A 20,861-nucleotide genomic window follows, 5' to 3' on the forward strand; every position below is an offset into this window, starting at 1 on the left:
AATCAAAGTATATTAGAGACTTTTTATTAAGACCCTAAAGAATCATATCAACTTGTGGAAAATGGGCATCCGATGACCCCTTTAAGCATATGTTTTGTATTGTTTTCTTTTACACGCACCTATTGAACACGCACGATGAAGCAGCGCAGTCGGCTTTGTGTATACCCACTTATAAATCCACTATGATGTGCATCATTCAGTAGTGTCTTGCATTAGCCAAAATCATGACAGTCGACCACATAATATCTTATCCAATTGCACGTGAATAAATGCAAATACTCCATAACAGCAAGACCGTGGCGCCGGCTTCCTTTGAAAAATGATTGCAACTGCGCCCGCTTCGGTCCTGCTTCGTGACAGAACTGCTGCCTGCATACGCCAGAGCCTGTAACTCAGAGTGGTAACATGATAATTAATTGTTGATTACTAATTTGAATCAGTGCATTATAAGGAAAACAATACCTTAAATAAATTAAGAGTTCTTACTTCTCCAGACACCACTACACCACTGTGCACGCAGAAAAGTGTAACGCACTTCTTGTTCTGTGCTGGAATAATGAAAAAATTAAGAAGGTTCTTTCACTCGGCAAAAGAGAGGAACAGCCTAACATGGACGAAAATGTTAGTGTCAAGGAGGATTGATCACAGTCTGGGCTACTAACAGTAGGTAAGCCAAAAAGTTTTTTTTCACAACTTGTTTATACCTTGTTTATACCGGGTGCAGTCGGGTTTCTGTCTTCCCAGCCGGGTTCGGGTCTAATTTACAAATAACGGTCGGGTCCGCGTCGGGTCCGGGTAGTAAATTTAAGGCATTTCTCGGGTCTGCATGGGTTCGGGTCCCACTTTCAAATTAAATACGGGTCTGGGTCGGTTCCGTGCAACAAATTTATGGGTCTCTTCGGGTTTTTTTGGACCCGTGAAGACCTCTAGTGTGAACGTGGCCTTTGATCTTACTGATTTGCAAATGGGAGACTTGGGAGGCGGGATTTATCGCATGAACCAATCACAATTGAAAACAACCAATTTTATCGCGATGGAGGCATTACCTCCTCTTAGGTCATTTTCCCCCTATTCATTCTTAATAACCCCCCAAAAACTCATGGCAGGCTTTATGGTGTCTGTTGAAACTCAGTGGGTTCAAGGGAGGCAAGAGAGACACGGACTCCCACTGTAACTTTACCTGCTGGTGTCACTGTTGGACAGTTTTACTTTAGAAAACCGAGGAATTCATACTTTTTGGTTATATTTTGTAATATTGTGGTAGTTTTATTTTTGTACTATGAATTGTTTTTCTCATCCAATATTTTGAGGAGACACACTAGGCTGCCTCCCTTGCCTCCTCAGAGGAAACGTCCCTGTTATATATATACCTGTCAGCAGAGTTTTGTCTGACATCTGGACATGCATGCCTAGTAGTTACGATCATGATGGTACTGTGTTTTTATCATAAAATTATCCTAAATAACTGTTGCAATGCTGCAAAACAACATTTTACCACAATAAATGTACACATATATGTATGTATAATGCAAGTTAAACGGTGCTTGTTGTCAGTTTTCAGAATAGCATGAAAGACATGTCTTGACTTTAACTAGACCTTTTACAGTTCTGATTGTACATTGTAAAAAATGTTTTTTTTCAAGTCGTAAATAAAACAAATATTACTAGAATATGTTTTACAAGAGAATACGATTTCAGTCTTTCTACTTCAAAAATTCACCTTCAATTCAGTGTGTTTTTCTGTAATTATTCAAGCAATTTACTAGCAGTTTCTGAGTGAAAATTGTTTCTACACCAATTTTTAAGTGTATTTGACAAACAGCTGTATGCTTTATCAGCCGTATCCTACATGGTAATAATGTTTCAGGGTTCCTGCTTCTATTAGGGATTCCAGTTAAGACTTTTGGCCACTTTTTGTGCAAATGGCTTTTCAGTGCCCAAAACACCAGTTACCAAACACAACAGCTCATGTACACAGCTTAACTTGTGCACACATGTAGAGGGACATACCTGACCAAAAAAAACAACTCACACACACAGACGCACACAAGTGTCCGGTTACAGTACAGTACACTAATTTGCACAATGACAATGACACTAACAGCAAGCTGTTTTCCATCGTGCTCAGATGAATATACAGGAAGGAGCGCATTTGCTCTTGTTTACATCTGTCTTATGTTGCTGTGAAGTTTTCATAACACTCCTTTCCCTTCTCAGCATCAAATGTCATTAGCTGTGGCCTAAGCACTCTTCCATAGAGCTCTTGTCCCTTTGCTGTCCAGCTGGGGTATTTTTAGCTCTGAAACAACTGGGCTCCTAAAAAAGGGTTAGAGGAACACTGCTATGTAAGGTATCCTGCCTGCTCTCTCTCATCCTATTACCAGCACAATCCACCAGCCACTCTTTGTCTCTACTCAGGAGAGAAGGCAGAGAGTCAAGGGTTTGTCTAAAGAAAGCTGAATTTTCAGAAGCGTACACAAACCCTCAGAAAGAGCGGTGGAAGAAGGCCTGGACGGTTGCCACTGTAATTATAAACTTTTGACTTATATTCCTATTTCTTACACTTCCTGACCAGAGCTCTCTCAAACCTAGTGGAGCTGCATGAAGAGCCACCGTTTCTTTTTGAAAAGGTCTTAAGTCATTAGTATAGACCATGCAGACCTTCTGGATCCTGCTGCTTGCCTCTCTGAGCCTCTCAACCCTGGCTGGTGCTGAGAAAGGCCTCGAATTTCCACGCTATGATGGCAAAGATCGTGTCCTGGACATAAATGAGAAGAACTACCGCAAAGCCCTGAAGAAATACGACATGCTGTGCCTTTTCTACCACGCTCCTCCACCAACTGCAAAAGAGCTGCAGAAACAGTTACAAATGACTGAACTAGTGCTAGAGGTAAGAGAGGACAAGACAAGAGTGAATGTATGGAATAAGATATTTCAACATGGGAGTGTCTATAGACATGGAATTTGTAAAGTACACATGATTACTGCATTACGTTTTTAAATAATTGAAACGATTCAATATATTTTTATTAAATTTCATCATAAATGGGTTGCATGTATGATATGTAAAAATAAATATGCATGTAATATAATTTTAAATACATTTTTTGTATGTCCTATGTAATATCAATGCAGCTTAGAGGCCCACATGCTGCAGCTGACTGACATGTCCATCTTCACATCACTCTCTTTTTCACTTCTGTATTTATCTGGATTAAAAAAGTGGATGTCATCAGTCACCATGTGTTAATCAGGCACTTCAGTGTTCAGTGCACCTGATAGCTTCTTAATGTGCGATTGGGAAACTGGTCTTAGAGTATTGGCTTTTAAAATTCAGCCGTTTCAGTGACTCGCATCACGATGAAAGCAGAACACTGAGGGTATTTATGGAACGAGAACACTTCTAAAATGATTACATAAGTGTGCCCTTCTTAACTCTAAATTTAATGGCTCATAGGTTCACTATCTAGATAATGATGCCAGCATGACTTAATGGTACTCCATGTACTTGTAATATTCACTGAAACATGCATATATATAGGTATACACAGGCTATATATATATTTTTTAAGACCTTAATTTATTTTACTGTGTTTTGTTTGATCTTTTTTTGGAGTTTGAGCTAACAGTAAATAAAAAATGACAAAAATGCTGTTACAGTACTAATAATGATTTGTTTTTCCACAGTTAGCTGCTCAAGTCTTGGAGGCAAAGGATATTGGCTTTGGAATGGTTGATTCCCAAAAAGATGCCAAGGTTGCCAAGAAACTAGGTAAAGCTAAAACTCTGGGTGCAATACTTTAATGAGAATATCAGTAAAATGTTAATGTACACAGTTTAGAAATGCAGTGTAATTCATATAAAAGCAACGGGAAAAAATACAGAAAATAGTTGTGTAAACCCTGCTAAAAAACAGCTAAACCAGCCTAACCAGCTGCTTCCAGCTTAAACCAGTTAAGACCAGCCAACCAGCTCAGGCTGGTTTTAGCTGTTTTTTTTTTCTTCAGCAGGGAACTGAATTACCTAAATCAAATAAATGTTTAACAATTATATTGCTTAGAAGTATTTATGAAATTCACAGGCCCCATGTACAACATTTAAACTCATTTCAGCCATCTATCCTAAATGAGGGGTGTGCGATATCATCTACGTTAATATCGTTTAAACGATATGCGATGGAGTATATTGCAAAAACCAAACAACACACACCCAGAGCATGCACGCATACACTGCACGATGTAGGTTCTGGGCCATCTGAACAGCATATTCACTTTTTCTCTGTAGTTCCCCTCTGAAAAAAAAATTCCCCCTCAGTATGGCGTTCCCCCCTCCATCGTCGGGCCCTTGGAATCACCCTAAACCCCCCAACTTACAGCACCCCTTTGTAGATTAGTAAACACATTTTAGATTTCACCAAAATGAAAATTTTGTGATTAATCACTTATGTCGTTCCAAACCCGTAAAAGCTTTGTACGTTTTCTGACAATTTAATGATTTTGACAATTTTAGGTTTTAATTTAAAAATTCAAGTCACCCAAAAAAAAAAAAAAATACGGTGCATACATTTATTTAGGTTAGGAAAAAATGGCTTTATAAAGGTAAAAATGCCCATAAAAGGTAAAAATCAATTTAACCCGTAAAAGTTAATTTCTGTTACTCTCACAAACTAACTGCTGCACAGACTCGAAAACTTTGGGAGTCAGATGTACAAGTTCCAGCAAAATAACAAAATATTGTCTTAAAAATATGTATCATTATTGACAAAATTTCAGAAAATATCTAGATATTTTTATTTTTTTCATTATTGCACAGTCCTAATCCCAGCACATTTGTATAACCTTTATTCCATCCTTCATTCATAGCTGTGTAGCACACGTTTAACATTAGTGACACACGTGTGACAAATACAAAATGAAAATCTGTTGGTCTCATGAAAAAGTGATGGCAGCAGCAGTGCATTGCACTGACTATAAAGAGATACAAACATGACCATTATGCACCCATCATACACGGCCTTAAAACATCTCCTAAAATCCTCATTAAATATCCGGGTGAAAGAAACACACAGTCAATGTTGATGTTGACTTTTGGGAGATTTGTATAAATGGATGCCGATTAACTGTATTTTAGGCTATTTTTACGGTGTACTTTACAATGCAGTGATGAATGTGTATGTGTTTCATTGGAAGATTTGCATGAGGAAGGCAGCGTCTATGTCTTTAAGGAGGACCGTGTGATTGAATTTGATGGACTGCTCGCTGCAGACACTCTTGTGGAATTCCTTTTGGATGTAAAAAATCTATATTTACCATAAATCTAGATAACTAATTTGTTGTAGTACATTTTTATGTCATTTTAACTTTCTGCCTTTCTCTCCCTCATGCATTAGCTGTTGGAAGATCCGGTTGAGATAATTGACAATGCTCTGGAGTTGCGAGCATTTGACCGTATGGAAGAAGACATCAAACTCATTGGTTTCTTTAAGAGTCGTGACTCTGAACGTAAGTATGTGCGCGCAGGCAATTATATCCTTCAGCTGTGGTTATCTGATCTCTGCACTTTCCAAACACATACCTACATTGTATGCAATAAATGAATGTTAACACATTTATTTTAAAATGTCTGTACATTCCAGTTACGTTTTTAAATGCACAATGAAACCGTATAAGATCTCTTGAGTATTGTAGACTACTACTCTTTCAAGCTATAGTTGACATTTAGAGGTCATTTATTTCAAGACACCACTGTGGTAGGCTACACTGTCAAAAATAAAGGTTCCAGTTATGATCAAAAGGGAATTGTAGTAAACAAACAAACAAATGCTATCTCTGGTTTCCCCAGATTATCTTGCTTTCCAAGAGGCAGCTGAACAGTTTCAGCCTTTTATCAAATTTTTCGCCACCTTTGAGAAATCTGTGAGTATTGTGTTATTTTATACTCTGTTTATGTTCAGAGGATCTTGAGGCTATCATTGTGCCATTATTTTCTTTTGGGGAGTGGAGAATTCTCTGAAAACCACTGATGGTAGATATGTTGTTTTTAACTGGTGCATTTCAGGTCGCAAAAGAGCTGACTTTGAAGATGAATGAGGTGGACTTCTATGAGCCATTCATGGAGGAACCAGTCACCATTCCAGACAAACCACACTCAGAGGAAGAGCTGGTGGCCTTCATATCCGAACACAGGAGGTAATCAGCAAAAGCTAGTTTAATGATATTCTAAAGGATGGATAGAGAGATATTCAATACTGATCTAATATACATACTGATGATATCTATTGACCTCCACAGACCAACTCTAAGAAAGCTCAGGGCAGAAGACATGTTTGAGACCTGGGTGAGCAATATTTTTTAAATGAAAATTTGGTGCAATTGTATATGATTTTCTGTGACTATGACTATTTTTTATGACTGTTCTTTCACGACTTTCTGGAAAACTTTACTCTGATTGGTCAGTTGCATTATCTAATGGTTAGATACTTCCTCATCTGGTAACTGAAACTATGGCTACATTTATGGCGGGCACTGTGGACTCACTCTCTTGTTTTATACAGACATTACTGTATGCATCTCAGTTATCGATTGTCATAAAAATGACTGGTGGACTTCATAGGGCATATGACACACTGAAATAAATGTTGTCATTTCGCAGGAGGATGATTTAAATGGAATTCACATTGTAGCCTTTGCAGAAGAAGAGGACCCTGGTATGTACAATTTCATGGTACCTCTACATTATAAAGCCAATGACATTAATTTAATGTGAGCATCATCTAAAGAACTTAACCTTGAATATGTTTTCAGATGGTTTTGAATTCTTGGAGATTTTGAAGGAGGTGGCCAGAGACAACACACACAATCCAGATTTGAGTATTGTGTGGATCGACCCAGACAACTTCCCACTGGTGACTAAAATAAGTCTTGATGGATGCATGACAATATATTGACATGCATGCATGACATCAGTAATGCTGTAACGTGAAATGGATGACAAAAACTGAAAGAACACTGTTCTTTTTTTTAACCACTCTTCATATGCACGTTTCCTTTCTTAGCTCATTCCTTACTGGGAGAAGACCTTCAAGGTTGACCTCTTCAGACCACAGATTGGTGTAGTTAATGTTACAGATGTAAGTGCACTACTTTCATTTTTAACCAGATCTGCTGAATTCATTATGAAAGCCCTCTTTCTCATGCTTGGATGTGTCCCACTGTCGTGTTCTCTATGACAGGCGGACAGTGTCTGGTTGGACATGAATGATGAAGATGATCTGCCTTCACCTGAAGAGCTGGAAAACTGGATAGAAGATGTGCTCTCTGGAACAGTGAATACAGAGGATGATGATGATGATGATGACGATGATGATGATGATGACGACGACGACGACGACAATGACAATGACGACGATGATGATGATGACGATGATGATGATGACGAAGATGATGATGAATGATTCATATACTGTGAACCTCAAACAAATCTGCTGAAAGAACTTGTCTTTTACACCAAAATCATTTTGTACATTTTGTACATCAGTGGATAAACTGCATAATGTTCTTAATATTAAATTGAAATTATACAGGTCAAAAATGTCTCTTATTTATATAGGTCAAAATCATTTATTTTAACCACCTCTAAACTGGAAACTAAGGAGGGGATTTAAATGAAATACTGCGGTGTAATTTTGTCACTGCATTATGTACTACTCTTCTGTACATTTTCTACTGTAATCAGTCACACAAGGCAATAAAACTTTACAACTGGTTGGGAAAGTGTGTTTCTATTTAAACATGTAAGGCCATATGGGATTTCATATTTATGCAATTTAACACAAATTGGCTGAACAGACAATGACAAGGGTAGTTAGAGTCCTTGATTTTAGCAGCTCTGCATTGTCTGCATATTTTCATAGCAATAGATGCAATTTACACTAAGTGGAAATATTACTATTTACACTAAGTTACAGCATATTTTCTTAGCAATAGATGCTATTTACACTAAGTACAAACAGCAATAGATGCTATTTACACTAAGTGAAAATAGCAATAGATTCTATTTAAACTATTTAAAAATAGTATTTTTGCTGTTGTACTACTTATTGCAATACCTCAGTATTGTAGTACATTATACTAGTGAGTGTAAAATCTGTAACTTATCTTTTTTTTTAAATTAATAAATGGATGCTGCCTTACTGACTGCGTGATTTTTACTGTACACTTTTGGCATAGTCACTACTGATAAACTACTTCTAAATATAATGTAGAAACTTAAATTTTCTGTGAAGCTGCTTTGCAAAGATTTGTATCTGAAAAGCGCTGTACAAATAAATATGAATTGAATTACTGGGACAATAAGGCCCTCCCTAGGCCACTCCATTAGCTCAATCCTTTTTGTCTGAAACCAAGATATTGCTCGCTTACTTGTGTATTTGGGGTCGTTGTCTAGTTGAAACAAGGCATTTCCTCTTTGGCATAGGGCAACATAATCTCTTCAAACTGATCCATGATACCTGGTATACGATAAATATGCCCAACGCCACAGTATGAAAAACATTCCCATACCATGATTTTTGCGCCATCATGCTTCACAGTGTACTGAGGTTAGAATTCAGTACCTGGGGGTCGTCTGACATACTGTCGATGACCGCTAGATCTGAAAAGAACAGTTTTACTCTCATCAGTCCACAGAATGTTACATCATTTCTCTTTGGTCCAGTCAACGTGTTCCCAAATTTTAACGATTCTGCATATGCCGTTTTTTCAACAATGCTGCTTTACGGGGGCTTCTTGCTGACAGCTTAGCTTCCATCAAACGTCTTCTGAGTGCAGCTGTACTCACAGGTAATTTTAGACCAACTTTGATCTTTCTGGAGGTGATGATTGGCTGGATCTTTGCCATTTGGACTATTCTTCGATCTGTTTAACAGTAGTTGCTCATTTTCTTCCGCGTGTTTTGGGTTTTTGTTGTTTTAAATCATCATGAGATCATTTTAGCTGAGCATTCTATAATTTGCTGCATTTCTTTATACATCTTCCCAGTAATATTGTTCCATCATTAATAAATAACTACACAGGAACAAATGACTAATGCACTATTAACATTTTAGTAACTACTATTAACTAACAAGAAACTGATTAATGAATCAGTAAGTAATAGCGCTCAGCTGAAAGTGGTAGTTAGCTAATCAGTAACTATTTTTCATCATCTCCTGGAGAATTACTAAGAAATTTTAAATTTATAAATAATTTTAAAGTGAAGATCATGGTAACCCACTAGTAATGACTGAAATCATTGTAAGCTTTAGTCACTACTAGGGAGTTATCATGATCTTCACTTTGGAATAAAGGATAAAAGTCTCAGTAATTCACTACAAATGTATCAACATCTGGAAGTCTCTTAAGTAGCCTAATTTAAATGTATTCAAATGTTTAATGTATTAGTGTTTAATTTAATTTGTTGTTATAATTTTTTTTTTGACACTGCATTCCCAATAAGCTCTTACATAATAAAGACATAGAGAGTATATTTTAATGTTTTGATATGAATCAAACGTTTAATCTTTTATCTACTCCTGAGAATTGCATTAGAATTGCAAACAAAAAAAAGTATAATTGCATTCTAATAACAATATTCTCACAATATAGATAAATGTTAAAATATAAATGTTTTGATTTAACACCACAACACACAAGCCTTGCTTTAATGCTTTTATTGATTTGAGTAGAGATTAAAGTTGAGAACGTTTTGTAAAGGTAAGTTCAGAAAATGTAAATGTAGTACAATCAAAGTAACTGTGGAGCAGGACGACTGCATGTGATCTCACAGGTTTTGGACACAAAGATAAGGCAGTGAGGTTAAACAGTCTGCATCATTCCAACGGTTAGCTGTTGGGTGAAAAAATGTTATTCTCATTAATATTCTTGTGTTAGAATCAAAATAAGATCAAAATAGAATGTTTAAGGTATTTTTGACAAAGGAGCCATTTCATGTTACTGGTTGATGTGAAATTATAGGACTGCAAATAATAATTGTAAATAAAAAAACAACACCCACACACTGCATTCTTACCGGTTAAGTTCAGCTCCCCGCAGTTCTCTTCATCCAGATTGTCAGGTTGTCCAGGGCCAAAGTAGGCTAAGTCATACGGAGTACCATCAGTCCACAACCACTGTCCTTCCTAAAGAACAAAAACATTATTATAAGTGCTCTACTGTACGCAGACTCCATTTAGAAGATCATTTAGTTTGGCTTAGTTTTAGTTTGGAGTTTTCAGTTTAGACAAACAAACTAGACAAAGCAAAACAAAGAAGGCCACATGACTTTACTTACATGGTTACCATCATGAATACCAATCCAACAACGTGTGGAAGAGGACGGCAACAGACTCAGGAGAAAATCATGTTCTATTATACTATGTACAGATGCGAGATTTGCACCCAAACTCTGGCAGTTCTTCTACAGAGAGAGATGTTTCATTGTCAATACAAAATACAGTCTTTTCAGCATGAAGCATAGATAACTTCTTTGTCATTTTCAAACAAAGTTGGGCCTGATTGATTATTTGCTCAGTATTAGTTTTTTGTTAAATTTATTTAAAATAATAAAAATCATCTTCTTGTAACAATTTACTTCAGCTGTGATCCAGTTGACTGTCTGAGAGAAGAACTTGTAGCATCGGACTCCAAAATTTGTCCATCCATAAGGGCATTTTTCAACTAAATGAACTATCCAGTAAATAAAAATAAGAAATATTATAATAATATTATGATAAATATTGGAATATTGGAATATTTAACATTTGCTGCTATGCTTCTCCATAAAGCTACAAAATATCAAAGGATTGGCGGAAAAGTGTTTAAAATTACAATATTTTACAATTTACAATATTTTAAAATATTTTTACAAATAATTGTGTTACCTCGTGCATTCCCCATGGAGAACACAATGAAAAGAAGCAGAAGACTTCTCAGCATTGCCATGATACAACTAAAAAAATAAAAGTTAAGGATTTAAAGTTAAAAGCATGTATTCATATGCTGCACATTGTGGATTGTCAATGCATTTTAAATACAAAGATACTTTAAGTCAAAAGGTTATTCCGTAGGTCTCTACCAAAACTCACCTTGGTTTTCAGCTGGTTGCCTTCAGAATCTTAGAAGAAGATTTTGTGAAGTTCCAGAAAGAGTCCTGCTTTTATACTTTACTTAATGTCAAGTGTGTCAGGAGAATGATACAGGATATGACAGTTTAATTATTATCTAAATATCTTTTAACTCTCCACCTTTTTTCTTACACCCCATGACATTGCCACAGTTTCTGTTAGTTTGGACTTTTAGTTTGCATCTTTTTCCTGGTCTGTTCATTCACATGGTTATTGATTGAATTTTGTCATTATGTTCAGATGTGTATTGTTAATTATTAAGTTGGCCTGAGAAAGCCAACCTACTGATCTGCTACTTAAGCTTATTATTATTATTATTTATGTTGGCTTGGGAAAGCCAAAATACTGTTATGCTATTTAAACTTATTATGTTGGCTTGGCAAAGCCAACATATTGTTATTCTATTTAAACTTATTATTATTATTATTATTATTTATTATGTTGGCTTGGGAAAGCCAATATACTGTTATGCTATTTAAACTTATTATTATTATTTTTCTTCTGAGACTAAATTTTTCAATCCCTTGAGACTCAGTCAAGCTTCCCTTCTATGTACTGTATTTCTAATCCATTTAAACTCATTCAAACTCATCTATCTATCTATCTATTACTAGCCAAACTAGATTCATGCTAGTAGCCTGCTAATCATGCTAGTAACATGCTAGTAACTTGCTAATCATGTTAGAAACATGCTAATCATGCTAGAAACATGCTAGTGTAGCACGCCCACTGTCCAGTTGGCAGTACTGCAGTGAAATCTATGTGACAGAAATAATGAGACGGTCAAAGTTGCGTTGTTGTTCAAAGCTGAGCCGCTCTAATAACGACAGTCTCTTCCTTGTGGCTTTCCGTTACCATAGCAACCCTGGACCACGCACCACCATACCGTCCACTCAGGATATTTCATGTCATAAGTACAGCATTAGTTGTAACAATCATAAAGAAAATTGTCAATAAAGATGAGCAGATATTACATGCATAAAGACCTATATAATAAATTGTAAGGAGTAAATATACAGACATATTTATATATACATATAAACATGTGACCAAACATTTAGGGTGTCACACTAGCAACTTGCTAATCATGCTAGAAACATGCTAGCAACATGCTAACAACTTGCTAATCATGCTAAAAACATATTTACACTAAGTGAAAATAGCAATAGATTCTATTTAAACTATTTAAAAATAGTATTTTTGCTGTTGTACTACTTATTGCAATACCTCAGTATTGTAGTACATTATACTAGTGAGTGTAAAATCTGTAACTTATCTTTTTTTAATTATTAAATGGATGCTGCCTTACTGACTGCGTGATTTTTACTGTACACTTTTGGCATAGTCACTACTGATAAACTACTTCTAAATATAATGTAGAAACTTTAATTTTCTGTGAAGCTGCTTTGCAAAGATTTGTATCTGAAAAGTGCTGTACAAATAAATATGAATTTAATTACTGGGACAATAAGGCCCTCCCTAGGCCACTCCATTAGCTCAATCCTTTTTGTCTGAAACCAAGATATTGCTCGCTTACTTGTGTATTTGGGGTCGTTGTCTAGTTGAAACAAGGCATTTCCTCTTTGGCATAGGGCAACATAATCTCTTCAAACTGATCCATGATACCTGGTATACGATAAATATGCCCAACGCCACAGTATGAAAAACATTCCCATACCATGATTTTTGCGCCATCATGCTTCACAGTGTACACAGAGGTTAGAATTCAGTACCTGGGGGTCGTCTGACATACTGTCGATGACCGCTAGATCTGAAAAGAACAGTTTTACTCTCATCAGTCCACAAAATGTTACATAATTTCTCTTTGGGCCAGTCAATGTGTTCCCAAATTTTAACGATTCTGCATATGCAACGATTCAACAATGCTGCTTTACGGGGGCTTCTTGCTGACAGCTTAGCTTCCATCAAACGTCTTCTGAGTGCAGCTGTACTCACAGGTAATTTTAGATCAACTTTGATCTTTCTGGAGGTGATGATTGGCTGGATCTTTGCCATTTGGACTATTCTTCGATCTGTTTAACAGTAGTTGCTCATTTTCTTCCGCGTGTTTTGGGTTTTTGTTGTCGTTTTAAATCATCATGAGATCATTTTAGCTGAGCTTTCTATAATTTGCTGCATTTCTTTATACATCTTCCCAGTAATATTGTTCCATCATTAATAAATAACTACACAGGAACAAATGCCTGATGCGCTTTTTAGTAACATTTTAGTAGCTACTATTAACTAACAAGAAACTGATTAATGAATCAGTAAGTAATAGCGCTCAGCTGAAAGTGGTAGTTAGCTAATCAGTAACTATTTTTCATCATCTCCTGGAGAATTACTAAGACCTACTATTGTGATGGTGTCACAATGAGGATCTGTGACTACAGACTCTTATTATGGAAAGGACTCTTATTTTGACATGGCACTGTGTACATACATGCATATGTTTCCCTATCTGTTTTGCGCAAATTGAACACCAGTTAACAAAGATATGGTTGTCAATCATCATGTGTGATGTAATGTTGTTCCTGTCCTTATGTCGTTTTTTCATGATTGATAGACTTCACCATATTGGTTTATGTATTGTACTGTGTTAAGAAGTAAAGCAAGACCGGTGATCAGGTTAAATGTTTATTGTTTTGTATAGAAATTTACATATCATGCAAAGTCATACTTACGTATTAGAACGTTTTCCCATGCCAAACAGACAAAACCTGGTCATAGTAAATGGTAAATGGGATGGTTTATTGTGCTCATGTAGGAAGGGGGAAGTTGGTGTTTTGTTTCATTTTTGGGTGAGCATTGTTAAGTATTAATAATAAGTTGAGTTTTTGTTTCACATTTTTAAATTTTTTTTGTATTGTATAACAGTGTTTTTTGTTGTTGTTGTTTGTTTTTGTTTCTGTTAAAACACATTTGTTTGTCTTCCTTAAGTTTCTTTATTACCTTTGGGTTGCCAGATGGTTTAGTCCGAGAAGGAGGGGCTTAGTCTTTTTAAGATGGCTTCTCAGATTTGGTGGGGACTCGTAGAGTGAGTTGTGTGATGATTGTGAAGCATAATTGCTGTCTTTTGGGTCAACCTGTTTGACATAGCCAAATGTTTTTGTTTTACCTTTGGTAAATATCTCTGACACATCAGTGGAAAACCTTCACTTTTGCACCTCTGGGAATAAACATTTTGAACTTTTGACTCCACTGTCACGTCACCTCATTTTTTTTTGCCTCCAGCTGCTGGTACATTTGGAGAAGTGGTGTGTATGCTGTTGGGAATATATTTGAGGCCTTTTTTTTCTGCAGTTGATACACCACTGGCTCCCTTACAGATGGAATTTTTTATTTAATGGCCTTAGAATACGTTGAAAGGGTGTGTTCAACATAAACTTGTTTAGAAAAGTGCAGTCTAAGTGATGCTCAAATCAAAGACCATGTCTCCATGATTAAATAATATACTTACCCAAAAAGTGCTTAAACAGTAGAACTAAGTCATATGACAAACCAGTGACCAGATCAGTGTAACCTATTACAGTGAAGAAGACTTGAGTGATATTGATTTTTACTCAACTACAAGGTATAAATGTACATGTATCTTTCTGTTCAGGGAGTCTCTCTTGGTTGTTGTGACCAGTGGGCTCCCGGCCTTGAATAAAACTTTCATTCCTGCAAAGAGCAACTTGGAAGCGGTGTCTGGTATATGCTGCGCAGTTGAGGAATAGGAGTACTAAAGACTCTACGCTCAAAAGACCACCGCAAAGACAGTGATAGTGTTGGAAGACTATAGAGCCGTCTTCGGGCTGAGGTAACAGTGTACAGCTGAGAAGGGCGGTCAGAGTGTATAGATGCTAAAGACCTGCATGCCATGTGTGATTGAGGTAGTGATAGTAGCTTCTTGACGGGATGCCGTCACCATACTTCAGGGAAGTATTGGATTATATTGTATTCGAGGAATTCTGGGAATTAGCTCGAGATACAGTAGTTCTTTGGATTGTATTGCAAGTATTCGGGGAGTTCAGGGAATTAGCCCATTTATACAGTTTATACAGATTTATAATTAATGTGAATTATGCAAAATGTATAAATAATTCTAAAGTAAAGATCATGGTAACCCACTAATGAATCTATTAACAAATCCATCAGAAGAAATTACTACTTATTTGGATCAGTATTCTAAAGTGAAGTTCATGATAACTCTCTAGTAATGACTGAAATCATTGTAAGCTTTAGTCACTACTAGGGAGTTATCATGATCTTCACTTTGGAATAAAGGATAAAAGTCTCAGTAATTCACTACAAATGTATCAACATCTGGAAGTCTCTTAAGTAGCCTAGTTTAAATGTATTCAAATGTTTAATGTATTAGTGTTTAATTCAGTTTGTTGTTATAAATTCTTTTTGACACTGCATTCCCAATAAGCTCTTACATAATAATGACATAGAGGGTATATTTTAATGTTTTGATATGAATCAAACGTTTAATCTTTTATCTACCCCTGAGAATTGCATTAGAATTGCAAAAAAAAAAAAGCCTAATGGCCTTCTAACAACCATATTCTCACAACGTTATAAATGATTTTGATGTAACACCACAACACAAGCTTTGCTTTAATGCTTTTATTGATTCGAGAAGAGGTTAAAGTTGAGAATGTTTTGTAAAGGTAAGTTCAGAAAATGTAAATGTAGTACAGTCTGCGGAGCAGGATGACTGCATGTGATCTCACAGGTTTTGGGCACAAAGATAAGGCAATGAGGTTAAACAGTCTGCATCGTTCCAACGGTTAGCTGTTGGGTGAAAAAAATTAATTCTCATCAATATTGTTGTGTTAGAATCAAAATAAGATCCAAATGCCTAAGGCATTTTTGACAAAGGAGCCATTTCATGTTACTGGTTGATGTGAAACTGCTTGTAAATAATTATTGCAAATAAAAAAACAAAAAAAAAACCACACTGCATTCTTACCAGTAAAGTTCAGCTCCCCGCAGTTCTCTTCACCCAGATTGTCAGGTTGTCCAGGGCCAAAGTAGGCAAAGTCATACGGAGTTCCATCAGTCCACAACCACTGTCCTTCCTAAAGAACAAAGAAAGTTATTATAAGTGCTCTACTGCACGCAGACTCCATTTAGAAGATCATGTAGTTTGGCTTAGTTTTAGTTTGGAGTTTTCAGTTTAGACAAACAAACTAGACAAAGGCCACACAACTTTACTTACATGGTTACCATCATGAGTACCAATCCAACAACGTGTGGAAGAGGACGGCAACAGACTCAGGAGAAACTCTTGTTCTATTTTACTATGTATAGATGCGAGATTTGCACCCAAACTCTGGCAGTTCTTCTACAGAGAGAGATGTTTCATTTTCAATACAAAATACAGTCTTCTTAGCATGAAGCATAAATAACTTCTTTGTCATTTTCAAATAAAGTCGAGTATGATTGATTGTTTGCTCAGTATTAGTTTTCTGTCAAATTTATTTACAAAAAGGAAGTCTTATTTAGAAATAATAAAAACACCTTGTTGTAACTAAGAATTTACCTCTGCTGTGACCCAGTGGACCGTCGAGGAGAAGAACTTGAAACATCGGACTCCAAAATTTATCCATCCATAGGGACATTTTCTAGATAAGTTAACTATCCAGTAAAGAAACATAAGAAATATTATAACAATATCACAATAAATATTAGACGGATGAATATCATTCATTTACTGCTATAGCTACAAAACATCAAATGTTTGGCAGAAAAGCTTTTTGAGGATTTACTAATAAATGTACTTGTTACCTTGTGCATTCCCCATGGAGAACACAATGAAAAGAAGCAGAAGACTTCTCAGCATTGCCATGATGAAACTGAAAAATGAAATTTAAGCATTTAAATTTGGTATGTATTTGTATACTGCACATTGTGGATTGTCAATGTATTTTAAAGACAAAGATACTTTAAGTCAAAAGGCTATTCAGTAGGTCTCTGCGCCAAAACTCACCTTGGTTTTCAGTTGGTTGCCTTCAGAATCTCAGAGGAAGATTTTGTGAAGCTCCAGAAAGAGTCCTGCTTTTATACTTTACTTAATGTCAACTGTGTATAAGTCACGAGGATGACACAGGATATGATTGTTTGATTTCTGACTTGTGTACATTTATTTATGGGAAATTGTGGTAAGATGAGCCTGTCTAGAAATACAATATTAGCTTAACTAAATATCTACTAAGTAGATTTTTAAGGACAAGGAGAAAAAATATTAGTTATTAATAATGAGTTATTAATAAATTATTATAGTCTTTTTTTATATATAATACTTTTTAGAAACATCTAGTGCTTTCTTTCTTATGGTTTCATGTAGGAAGAAAGAATGACAAAGAGTCTTGAACATGGTGACAACACACTACTAACCATAATGCAACTCAGTCAGGCCTTTTTAGGCAGTAATTATTTAAATAATGGATACTGTGATGTCTTTTGTGATATTTAAACCCTCCACCAACATATATATTTAGCCAATAGAGACCCAATCAGATCTTTTTTCTTTTTTGGCTATTCCTGAAGGCTTTTAAGTATAAAGTGGCTTTTTAGCAGCTTTATGTCTGTTTTGTGCATCAGAATTGTATCCAGCCAACAGTCCGTGGACATAACATCTAAGTTGAGACTACCAGAGATCTATAACAAAATTATCTCCAAGAGTGTTGTAGAGAAACAAATAAATGCAGTTCACACACACACACACACACACATGCACACACATTACAACAAACCAGACACAGGTGATATCACTGAACTAATCCACCTTTTTCTTACACCCCAAGATGCTTCATGCAAACTAGGGGAATAACTGTAAACATCAAAAAGTTCACTCTATGAACTCGTAGTAATTTATTACATGTAATTTGGATTACACTTCATCAGTTTTTGAACAGTAAGATTTTTAATGTTTTTTAAAGAAGTCTCTTCTGCTCATCAAGCCTGCATTTATTTGATCTAAAACAGCCAAAACAGTGATTTTTTGAAATATTTTTACTATTTAAAATAATGCTTTCTATTTGAATATATTTTAAAATGTAATTTATTTCTGGGATGCAAAGCTAAATTTTGAGCATCATTACTCCAGTCTTCAGTGTCACATGATCCTTCAGAAATCATTCTAATCATTCTAATCATTCTTATAATAATAATAATTATTATTATTAAATATTTATTTATTTTTAAACATTATATATTTTATACTGTTTATTTATATAATTTTTGTTAAATAATAATATTAGAATAATTTCTGAAGGATCATGTGACTTGAGTAATGATGCTAAAATTCAGCTTTGAAATCAAAGGGATAAATTACATTTTAAAATATATTCAAATAGAAAACTGTTGTTTTAAATAGTAAAAATATTTCAAAATTTTTTGATGTACTTTAGACCAAAAAAGACTTCAACTTCTTTAACTTCTTTAAACTGTTCTAACTGTTCTTACTGTTTTGACAGGTAGTGTACGTAATCAGATTCCAAAAATACAGTACTTGTTATTAGACTAAATTACATTTTAAAATACTCATAATCAGACTACTGTTATGTTTTTATTGATTATATAAATACCTATTGACACAGTATTTTCTTTGCTTTGCGCTTTGCTTTTACATTTGTATGGTACATTATTATCCTATTCGAATCAACACGATAAATGAGTTCACAAGTAATCTAAAATTAATTAAAAAAAAAAGTCAGATTATAAAATGTGTAATGTATTATTACACATTACGTTACTAACTAATTTTTTTCATGTAATTTGGATCAGACTTTTTAAGTAATCTATCCAGCTCTGGCCATCACAATACACAGACTGTTTCTCCATACCAAATACTATTATTAAATGCAACTCTTATTTATATAAAATATTATTTAGTAAACACTAATATTTAATAAACAACAATAGTCATTATAGCAATTCAGCAAAAAGCAAAAATTCAGTGCTCTGATGCAGCATTAAGGTTCTGAAACTTTATATTCTTGGCCCTCAGCCAAAACAATTTGCTCTGAAACAAATAATATTTTAACAAGACCAAATACTGCCTGTTAGATTTTGCCTAAAACTCATTATCTCTCATGTTTATCCACAATAGAGGGATCAGAGCCAGCTGCAAATTCAGAACCGCAGGAAAAAAAATGGGCTGATTGGGCTGTTTTTGTTTCACAGACCTGGCAACCCTGACATTAGGAATGTGAAACGTAAAATTATAAGCTGTTATTAAAGGTGGTAGTGGAGGACGGGATGGTAAAATAAATAAATAAATAAATAAATAAATAATAATAATAATAATAATAATATATATATATATATATATGCAAATTTGTTCCACTGTAATGAAATTAGATTTTCATACACACATGAAAAGAATACCATGCACACTAATAATAATAATACAGAAATAGCACAGTTTATCAAAAATACAACTATCTATTCAGAGGTGTTATATTTTTGTATAATAGAAGGAAAGGGTTTAGAAGAGTGTTTCTGAGAAAACCAAGAAGGCCAACAAATTTAAGATAGTACTGATTACAGTCATTGACAACTGAGGTAATATTATTTGTAAATGTCAGCATATAAAGACATTCAATATTTGCAAAATGTGACAGCACACAAAGTTTCTATATGCAAATTAACTGATCCAAAAGCTTTTTGCCAGCATCATCCAAATTTGCTTAACCATACAATGAAAGTTTTAGGATGGGTTTAAAGAAGTTTGATCTCAGTAACTTTCAACAGTAATTATATTTACCCACATGAACAGGAAATTTAACCCATAATAAATAATGAAATATGACATGAAATTTGATCACTTCTTGACATTGGAAACATAATATCCTTCACCAGATCCTTGATCCTGTCAGAAGATAATGGTTATTTTTCAACAGGGAAGTTTTCTGAGAATGTGACTTCCGCTTTGGTTTTGGGAAATAGAAGAATAACAAATACAGTTGAAACTGTTTGCTCTACAAACCAGTGTGTTTATAATTAGGACAATACATTCAAATAATATGGTAAGAAGCACCAGTTTTGTAATATCAAGCAGTTGATATTAAAGTTGATAAACTGTTCTGTACAACTAAAATAGCTGGCAGCAAATGAAATTGGAAGCCAGACGCATTCAATTTACAAAAGGCTGCAACTGTTCTTATGGGGAAAAAAAGGTGGATACCCAAAATCTTTCAACAGCAAGTCTTGTCTGGTATTCATAACCAGTCTAGTACTTGTGTAACAGTCTTCTTGACTGAGAAGGCCAAGAGCAGAAAGCAGGAGACAAATTGATAGTAATAATCAGGGTTGGTTTATAGTGTATGTCTCAATGTGCAGACTTCATCTGACCAGTACAAATCCAACAAGTTATTATACCACAGCAAAAACAATGGAAAACTCATAACATTGTCATAAGACATTAAAAACCTTGAAATGGAGACATTCTCTTATCTATTACTCATAAAGGTAAAATAGCCCTTAAAACCACACAACCATTAAACAACAATAGCAAGCATCCTTAAATCTTTCAACCATCCACCTTTTTCCTATACGCCCCATGATGCTTTGTGAAAATTATGGGAGTAACTTATGTTACATTGTAAATAATTACCAAATAATTGCTTTTGTGTACTACTGTACCAGTATAAAAGCATTAACAAATTACTTTCAACAGACCATGTATAAAAAGCGTGACTATTTC

The 20,861-nt window shown here is 35.0% G+C and overlaps 2 protein-coding genes across 4 annotated transcripts; one reads left to right on the forward strand and one right to left on the reverse strand.

Annotated features, from left to right (window-relative positions):
* Nucleotides 1-2,365: 2,365 nt before the first annotated feature.
* On the forward strand, nt 2,366-7,765 carry casq2 (calsequestrin 2). The gene is made up of 11 exons (XM_051102684.1): nt 2,366-2,890; nt 3,688-3,772; nt 5,190-5,290; nt 5,390-5,501; nt 5,842-5,915; nt 6,058-6,188; nt 6,291-6,336; nt 6,652-6,706; nt 6,804-6,904; nt 7,055-7,129; nt 7,232-7,765. The coding sequence occupies exons 1-11, from the start codon at nt 2,654-2,656 to the stop codon at nt 7,451-7,453; spliced, it is 1,239 nt and encodes a 412-aa protein (XP_050958641.1). The 5' UTR covers nt 2,366-2,653; the 3' UTR covers nt 7,454-7,765.
* A 1,917-nt stretch (nt 7,766-9,682) lies between these two features.
* Nucleotides 9,683-17,206, reverse strand: LOC127159994 (galactose-specific lectin nattectin-like). Of its 3 annotated transcripts, none has more exons than XM_051102687.1 (6): nt 17,142-17,147; nt 10,919-10,986; nt 10,630-10,724; nt 10,330-10,455; nt 10,069-10,177; nt 9,683-9,884 (listed from the first exon to the last, which is right to left on the reverse strand). In XM_051102687.1, the coding sequence occupies exons 2-6, from the start codon at nt 10,977-10,979 to the stop codon at nt 9,820-9,822; spliced, it is 456 nt and encodes a 151-aa protein (XP_050958644.1). In that variant the 5' UTR covers nt 10,980-10,986; nt 17,142-17,147; the 3' UTR covers nt 9,683-9,819. The 3 variants fall into 3 exon arrangements, with proteins under 3 accessions (XP_050958644.1, XP_050958642.1, XP_050958643.1); XM_051102685.1 differs by lacking the exon at nt 17,142-17,147 and adding an exon at nt 11,123-11,214 and having other exon boundaries at nt 9,684-9,884; XM_051102686.1 differs by lacking the exons at nt 9,683-9,884; nt 10,069-10,177; nt 10,330-10,455; nt 10,630-10,724; nt 10,919-10,986 and adding exons at nt 15,768-15,943; nt 16,122-16,230; nt 16,371-16,496; nt 16,695-16,789; nt 16,940-17,007 and having other exon boundaries at nt 17,142-17,206.
* Between the last annotated feature and the right edge of the window lie 3,655 nt (nt 17,207-20,861).

The sequence above is a fragment of the Labeo rohita genome, unplaced genomic scaffold (genome assembly GCF_022985175.1).
Source record: "Labeo rohita strain BAU-BD-2019 unplaced genomic scaffold, IGBB_LRoh.1.0 scaffold_273, whole genome shotgun sequence".
NCBI classification, from domain to species: domain Eukaryota; kingdom Metazoa; phylum Chordata; class Actinopteri; order Cypriniformes; family Cyprinidae; genus Labeo; species Labeo rohita.